The 8918-nt window shown below is 35.0% G+C and overlaps 1 protein-coding gene across 1 annotated transcript; it reads left to right on the top strand.

Moving 5' to 3' along the window:
- Positions 1–5714: 5714 nt before the first annotated feature.
- LOC126627134 (F-box protein PP2-A12-like) lies at positions 5715–8450 on the top strand. The gene is made up of 3 exons (XM_050296554.1): positions 5715–6259; positions 6632–6750; positions 7756–8450. Exons 1-3 carry the CDS (start codon positions 5933–5935, stop codon positions 8177–8179), a joined length of 870 nt encoding a protein of 289 aa, XP_050152511.1. The 5' UTR covers positions 5715–5932; the 3' UTR covers positions 8180–8450.
- Positions 8451–8918: the final 468 nt, after the last annotated feature.

Genomic DNA, 8918 nt, shown 5'->3' with positions numbered 1-8918 from the left:
CTTCTCACTTTTCTCCTTAGTCTATGGGTTTTTCTCCCACCTTGGGTTTTACCATAGCAAGGTTTTGTGAGTTTTACTTTTATGCATTCTTCCGTTGATTTGAAACTTGCAGTTGCTCATTGTGCCGATGACTTCATCAATTGTACTTGCTTCATCACTGAAGACCTGATGCGCCATTTACTTGAGTATTTACACACTCAAGGGGGAGTGTTACAGTTCTATTATATTAGGAATGTGATTATGTAAATCCTAGTATATATTGGAATATCTCTTAGATTCCTATTAGGAGTTGATTACCTATTAAGAGTTGTAATCCTAAAAGGGTAAGGAATTAACCTTCCTAACTACTATAAATAAAGGCACAATGGGATGGAATAACACACACCCACAATTACACATCTCTCTTCTTTCTATTGTTGCCGCACCTTTCTCTCTCTCTATGGTTTCCATAATTGTTCAGTAAATTATACCTACAATAGTAAAGATGAAATTAGCAATTTTAATGAATTTAAAGACTTATTTTACCCAAAAAAAAAATTCAGGAACCTAATTCTCACTTAAGTGACAGTTCACAGACTAAATCGACATTTCACCCTAATAATAAATAACGATGGCATGTCTATAAATTAATGGTGACATTGTCGATCAAATATTTAGAACAGATAGATAAAGTTCCGAAAACTGATCATTGAAATATGTATTTTTCTCTCAACCAATTTTCCAAATTAATAAACAGACGTTTATTGTCGTATTTAACATCACCATCCAAGGAAACCCCATAAATTGATTAATTAATTTTCAATATACTTTCTTGACATCTCTCCGACATAATTCAATTGAAAATGATAAAAACTTGGGATATTGTCATAACAAACTACCAGCTGATCCCTTTTTATTTATAAATAAAAATAAAAAAGAATAAACCCGTATTTCATTTTTTTGGTTCAATTTCTACTGCGTATGTCATGTTATTGGCAGACAGTTTCCCCAATGCAAGAAGTTGAAAATCACTAGAAGTCTTGACCTAGTTAAATATGCCAACTTTGCCAATTTAAATAAGTTTTGGTAGGTGGCCTGTGGTATTCAACCATAGACTTAAACTTTAATTAATTTTCAGACAAGTTTTCCTTTGGTCTTGAATTTAAATAGCTCTCCTACTTCTCGCTGACTAAGCTCCTATTCAAGTACAACTCGGTTCAACTCTAATAAAAAGCTCGTTTGAAATTAATTTTAGGAGAAGTAAAGACTCATAATCATTTTTGCACATGCGTGCCACTGTTAGAGGCTGTCAACATATTGTGTTTGTGTTTGAGTATGTGTGAAAGTTGCACGTTAATCTAACTTCTTAACCAAACATTGTGCATCAAGTGAGACACTGATTTAGCTAAGTTCTTTTCGGTGCCTCAAGTAAACGAGGATTTTTAAAATTTAGTGCAACTTCATGTATGAATGCCTAAAAAGTAAGCAAAACAAAAATAGAAACATAAAGCGAGAAAATAACGTTTATAAAAGTAAGATCGAGGCCGATGGGCCGAGATACATAGCTTGAAATGTAAATTGATAGGATATGTCGAGAAAGCGGTAAAACTTGAGCAAGATTCAAGTCATGAAGGGCAAGATAATGCTAGAGAAGTCCACTGAGATTACTGGTGTTAGATTAGACTTAATACAAAATATGTACCTTAGAGAGGAAATCAGGGTGGTTGGAATTGCATATCAATCGAATCATACCATCGTGGGGGGGGGGGGGGAGGGGGGAGGGAATAGCTATAAAAAATTTAGATGTTTGCAATCGTGGGCAATGTTTGCTTCGAAAGAAGGCTTTGAGATTGTAGTTGAAAAGCTAAGATAGTTTTTGCTGAAGAGCAATTAGGTTTGTACTGAGCAGTTGGGTTGACAAAAAATACTCAAGGTTTTGTTTAATCATAGAGATTGAATTTGACGAACGTCCTGAGAATGAAGATCTTTGGTTCTATTTGTAGGCAGTGGAGAATGAGCAACTTCCATCAGATTGTTGAGCTAAAACATGGGTAGATGGGTCATTTGGCACTAACAATGATTGTAATTCCTAGTTGATTGCCTTTAGCTGTATCCTGAGATGGTTCGCACAATTGCGGTAATGACCTCAGCGTGTCACCATCTCATTGGACTTGTGGGTCCCATATGTGTGCCACGTCAACACACTAACAAAATAATTAACGGAAGGTCCAAATTTATGAGCAGCACAAAATTTCAGGGACAAAATTGATCGGCTATGAATTTAAAAAACCAAAATAAAGAGTTACGTCAATTTCAGAGACTATTAATGGTAAAATCCTTCAAGAATCCATCATGCACTTAAATTAAAATACAAATAATAATAATAATAATAAAAATAAAAATAAAAAATGGCCCTGCTCTCTATTAGAGAGGTTGGCCTTCTCCCTTATCCATAATATGGAGATACCAAGAGGAAACCCTAACTCAGTCTCTTGCACTGAGAATACTAAAATATTAGTGTTACACGTCGGCAAAGCCGACTCATTTCCACGTTGACATCCTCAATGTGCTTCTTACTACGAATGAGGATCCGCAGAACCTTCCAATCACATTCGTTCATTGTATATTGTGCGACTAAAAATTATTGTAAATCTTTTTATTTAAAATTAAATATAAATAGTACTTGACGAAAATTGGCCGCACCATGTATGATGAATGGATATGATTTGAAGATTCCCGAAATCTTCACAAGGAGAGTCCAGAGAGGATCCTCATTCTCTTACTACTTGTAAACATCCTCATCGGTCCACCTCATTCCCTTTATTACCGTATCTTTTGGACGATTGGTCCAAGTAGTTTTTTATTCGTTTTGAATGCAAAACCACTTGAGTAATGCTATTCATACTATGTTTTTATACCACATTTCTATATCACCTTAAGTGACATCTGATGTGGACAGCCATATCATTTGCAATTTTTGCAAAACCCAAGGAAATGAAGGAGAAATATTCCTCGTATACCATAATCATCATTTAATTAACTAGTTTTTCTTAATTATTAGTTTATTAAATAATGAACTAAATTTAAAATCTGATTAATTCAAATGATGTGGCTATCCACATCAAAAATGCAACCTAAGATGGTATGAAAATGTAGTACAAAAACATGATATGAATAGCATTACTCAAACCACTTCTTTCTTTTGAATGGAATACAAAAATTGTTAATGAATATTTGGGATGAGGACTTTTCTCTACAAATTTTATGAGTGTGGATCATACGAGTCAACGGTATCATTTGGAGGCGAAAATGTTATATTCATATTAATAATCACGAAAATTAATCATTTTCGTAACCACAATTAATCATCAGAATAATTTATAATTATTTTTACCGAATAACGAATTCTTCATCAATTAATGGTTATCCACATTCAAATCATCAAATACGTATTGAGTTGGCAACATGCATCAGCTCCTTGGCTCTCAGACTATTACAAAGAGATAATAACTTCGAGTCTTTAATGTATAAAATGAGGGAATCTTGTGGAGTATAAACATTATAAAAGCATTGAATTTGAAACATTGATGCTATCGGTTGATCTTTGAGTTCTTCCATAAACACTATTGAATTCTCATTGGTTGTAAGTCAAAACCTTTGAGCACTCCCATACACACCATTGAATTCTCATTGGTTTTTCCTCATATCCGAAAAATACCCGAACTTTTATCCCAAAATCCGTTCTTTTCATACAGTTATTCATGGCTATCGAATCTGACCAGTTAAATTGTCATCCATGCATACGACTCCCAACTTGGTGTTATATAATGGATTTCTAATTGAAATAAGACTTATTTTTAGCTACGATCTCTGGAATTCGATTTTGATCTTACTTTGCCCATGTAATTCAAAAGTCACCACTTTACTACCCGAAACTCAGAATTTGTTCAACTTTAACTTGTGGATCTCTCTTCTCCTTGACACTCAAATGTAGCCCCCTAGAACATATATAGGACCCACCATCCAATAAGGCTAATGCCACATGTGCCAATAAATTTTATTATATATCTCCACTACGTGTTAATATTAACCAATCATAAAATATTAAGTTAAAAAAATTAAGAATTGAAATATTTTGGGGTTATTGTGCTTGAGTTGACGAGAAAAAGAAAATTGATTAGAATTGTGCATCCCATTCAAATCCACTCAACGGAATTAACATAATTAAAGTAATGAGAAACAAATTTTAAATTTTATATAATAAAATGATGATTTTTGAATTTTAAAAAATAATGCGACGACTTTAAGTTACAGAAGGCGAAAAAAAATTAAGATTCAGTTTCACAAGGCGTGGCTAAATAAGCCTCGAAAAAATAGCTACGGATTAAGCCTTGAAAGAATTGCTACGGACCTTTTAATGTTTTTGTCGATAAACACTCGGCTTGCCTTGAAAAAATTAATAACCACATTTGAGGTATAAATCCCAACCCCTAAATCCAAAATGTGTGAAATTAAAGACAAATATTGCAACTTGATTCACACTAGCCTAAAAAAAGAAAAAAAAATCAATCATTTGACAACTAATTGAATTACATTATTATGCGTGTGCGAATGATTTATTTTTTATTTTTATAACTGACACTATCCCTTTTAAGATGTTTTGAATGTGCTTAAAAATAGAAAAATAATATTTAATAAACAAATGTTTGTATTACATTATTACTAACCCATTGTAAGGTACTAATTAAAAAAAACTGTTTATATAACAAAAATATCCTTGTTTTATTTGATGTATTATTTTGGGCTGCTTTTGAATATAAAAAAAACTCTTAATAGGAAATGATATTATCTACTCTAAAGAGAATGGGTGAACTTAGCCTCACAATTGATTAGCAATAATGTGATTCAATTGGCTAGAATCGAACATAAAACCTCTCAATTATAAGTGAAGAAGAATATTATTTCACCGTAATATTAAATGACAAGATGATCTACATTTATGAATAAGGGCATGTCATTGATAACAGAGTTGTTCGCATACCCGGAAAAAAATGTAACCAATAAAACAGTGTTCAACATAATTAAAGAGATAAATCTTTAATCGAAAAATAGTCATTTTATCTTAATTTTCCTTATTTTTACAATGATGTCCATTTCCATAATTTGATCCAAGAGTCTCCATTTTCCTTAATATTCTGATATGATTTGATTCAAATTCTAACAAAAGAAAAAAAATATGATTCTAATTAACCCACAATCTTATCCTCCAATATGTTAATCAAATTGAGAAAATACCTCTAATCCACAAAATTTAAGAAAATCATTTCCTATTAAGAGAAATAATTAAAATCCATTATCCAAAAGACAGTGAGAAACCAAATCCAAAAATTCCAATACCAGAAGCGGTTTACTGTGTGAACCAAACACTAGTCCACGGAAAGGGATCCTCTTCAGATCCGTTTCTCATAATTCATAAAATCAGGGAATCTATGTCGTTAAAAATTGATCCAACGGCTACAAATAATGGTTCACTTTAAAAGTTATAATAACTTTAACGGTTGGATTAATTTTTAACTGCATGAATTACCTGATTTGATGGATTAGGTGGAACGGATCTCGAGAGGAACCCTTTCCCTAGGCCACAGCTATCCGTCTTTTTCTAAATAAAAAAATCTCAATAAACGACAAGATCATGGTCTCTCCATCTTATTCTCACACATCAGGCCGCTGTCCTCCCTCCTTTTCTAAGGAACCAAACAAACAGCCAAACACAATCCTCCCACAGCTTGTATTCAACGCGTCCCTCCCCTCTACACATCATCAACAAGTTTCATACTTTTTGCCACCGTTAAATCCTCCATGTCCACTCCCACCATACCCACCTCTCTCTCTCCTCTATTCTCCTAGCTTTCTCTCTCTTTCTTTCTCTAGGATTGCTGTCTACTGTTTGACTATGGGTGCGGGTTTCTCTTCTGTCTTCAAATCGGAAAACCCAGTTACAGTCGGATCATTGCCATCGAAACCCGGTCTCGGCGATTTGCCGGAGAGCTGCGCGGCGATGATTCTGGGGTATTTGGACCCGCCGGAGATTTGCAAATTGGCGAAGCTGAATCGGGCTTTTCGCGGCGCTTCTTGGGCTGATTTCATTTGGGAATCGAAATTGCCGTCGAATTATCAAACTATTGTGGGCAAAGTGTTCGGCGATGGATTGGAAAATCTGGGTAAGAGAGATGTTTATACGAGGCTTTGTCAGCCCAACTCTTTCGATGATGGAACCAAGGTGGGTCATCTTTCGTTTTGTTTTCTGGGTTTTGTTTCTTGTTTTCTGTTTGGGTGCCGAGAAAGCGTGGGAAAATTGGGAAAGTTAGATTCTATGAATTATATTGTATCATTGTGGTGTGGGTTTGATTGGTTTCTCTGTTTTCTCATAAATCGAATTTCGTTTTCGGTTTTTGTTTAGCAGAAATCGTATTGAAAGATGAAAATTTATTGTTCAAAGTCTAGATATTTTCTTGCGCCGGGACTAGAAATTCAACAAGTTTGACTTTCCTTAAGAATTAGTATTTTCCATCTTTTAATTTATTAATTTGTTTCTTTGTTCCCTTGTTTTGATTTAGTGCGGTGTTTGATAAATTTTGTGTTGTGGGTGCAGACGGTTTGGCTGGATAAAAGTACAGGATCAGTTTGCTTGTCGATTTCTTCTAAGGGATTAGCAATTACCGGGATTGATGATCGAAGATATTGGAATCATATTCCAACTGAAGAATCTAGGTAAGAACAATGGCATATTTTCTTTTTTAGTCATTGGATTTTGGAGAAAAGTGAAGATTTGTATGTTGCGGATTGATGGTACTTTATGGCTTTTCCCAAATATTTTTGCAATTTTAATGCACGATTTTGGGGTTAGAAGGTTGTGGCTGTGATTGTATGTGGCTTGGTAATGACTTTTGAAGTTTTTCAGGTCAAGCATGCCAAAACAAAAAAAAAAAACATTGTGGCAATCTCGTTTTTTCGAGGTGATCACTTTTTTCAATATGATTGCAATCGATCTAGTGATCAATGTTTTCTTCAATATGATTGCGATCGATCTAATGATCAATATTAACTGTTTGGTTAAACATAATCTGTTATGTCATCATCTGCATAGAAGTATTTCCTTTCTGTTTTTGAAAGGATAGGAGGGGAGGAGTCTATAAATATGTAAGTTTATTTGGTCACCGAAAATAAGGAGAATGGGCTAATATCGTATTTGAGGATGATGTGCCCGGTCCCTTTAGACTACAAAGTATTTGTAGTACATAGTTTCTTCTTGAAGTTGATGTTATTTAAGCTTGTCAGAAGTTATGAAGCATCTGATATTGAAATGGCTCGATTTCAGCCTATTTAAAGCTAGTGAAACTCTTCAAAAAATAAAAAGCTCTCTGTATTAAGAAAAAAGTTGAGATTTTTCCTTGATTTGAGCGTATTTGAATTGCTAACAGGCCATTTTATGAACTAGTTTGTACTGTTGCATTTATGGCTGCGTTCCTGCTAGTTGATTCCATCCTACAAACTGTGTCTAAAATCAATTACAAAACGAAACCCAAAGCATATAGAATACGAGATTGGCGTGTATTTTTATGTTTATTCATAGGATGGTTCTCATTTGGGCTTTGTGACTAATACAATGCATCTTAATGTGATCATGTGAAATAAACCGAAGGGTTGTGGATTGCTTACCTTTGAAGTACAAGTATTTGTGGAATTAATTCGTAATTTTTCTTTGCTGGAACACAGATTTTGCTCAGTTGCATATCTTCAGCAAATATGGTGGTTTGAAGTTGACGGGGAGGTTGAGTTTCCATTTCCTGTTGGGACATACAGCCTATTCTTCAGGTTGCAGCTGGGACGGTCTTCTCAGAAAAGGTTTGGTCGCCGAGTTTGCAATATTGAGCATGTCCACGGTTGGGACATAAAACCCGTGAGGTTCCAACTATGGACTTCAGAAGGTCATTATGCCTCGTCTCAGTGCTTTTTAACGGGACCTGGAAAATGGAATTACTACCATGTTGGGGACTTTGTTGTGGAGAATCCGAATGCATCAACGAAGATTAAACTCTCGATGACCCAGATCGATTGCACCCACACGAAAGGCGGTCTCTGTTTAGACTCTGTACTTATATACCCTAGTGAATTTAGAGAGAGGCTAAAGCATTTTTAGTTTGCGCTGAAGCTTTTTATCGGTAGGAAGCTCTGTATCATAGCGGGTAGATGGTGTCGAAAAGAAATCGAAATTAGGTAGTGAATGTGTGCTTTTGGAGTGTCCTGTGTATTTAAGCAAAGAAAGGTGTAAATTCATTTTCTCTTTGTTTGATTCGTTTAATTAGTGACACTGGATTAAGATTTTGTAAGTCTGTCTGTCCTCATAGTGAAGGGTTTCTGCTTCGTTATGGGATTTTGAGAAATTAATCATGGTATTTACAGTTTGAGAATTGATTGGATACCGTGGTTCCCTTAATGCGTGTCGGTTGAATTACGTTTTGAAACACAACCTATTATTTTCTTTATTATTTGCTTTTGCTAACGGTTGCAACTTTCAGCTCCACACCAATGCGCAAGAGAGACGGGCGGGGGTTTTTGTTTTGAATTAGAGTTATCGAAAATAGAATTGGGATTATTTAGCGGGCAAGTTGAAGGCAAAGAACTGTAATCCCTCCACCACCAACTACATTGTTTGGGTTCGTCAACTCAATGTGGATGGTTCTCTCTCTCCCGAACGCATAGAAATTGATCCTCTCTCTCCTCTGGAAGTCGCTTATCTTGAGTACCTGTGTTGGTACCTACAGGATCAACTGATGATTAGCTGTCTCATGAGTACGATCTCTGAATCTTTACTTCATATCACTATCGGTTGTGATACGTCCCATGCTTTATGGGATTGTCTCCAATGGGTCTCATAC

The sequence above is a fragment of the Malus sylvestris genome, chromosome 6, assembly GCF_916048215.2.
Source record: "Malus sylvestris chromosome 6, drMalSylv7.2, whole genome shotgun sequence".
Taxonomy (NCBI): domain Eukaryota; kingdom Viridiplantae; phylum Streptophyta; class Magnoliopsida; order Rosales; family Rosaceae; genus Malus; species Malus sylvestris.
Note: the sequence above shows the minus strand (reverse complement) of the source record. Positions and strands in the feature narration are given on the sequence as shown.

Excerpts from the sequence above, each read along its gene's own strand:
- LOC126627134 (XM_050296554.1), top strand. The coding sequence starts at position 5,933 with ATGGGTGCGGGTTTCTCTTCTGTCTTCAAATCGGAAAACCCAGTTACA. Across the intron at positions 6,260-6,631 it reads CTTTCGATGATGGAACCAAG|ACGGTTTGGCTGGATAAAAG; the intron begins GTGGGTCATCTT and ends TTGTGGGTGCAG. Across the intron at positions 6,751-7,755 it reads ATTCCAACTGAAGAATCTAG|ATTTTGCTCAGTTGCATATC; the intron begins GTAAGAACAATG and ends GCTGGAACACAG.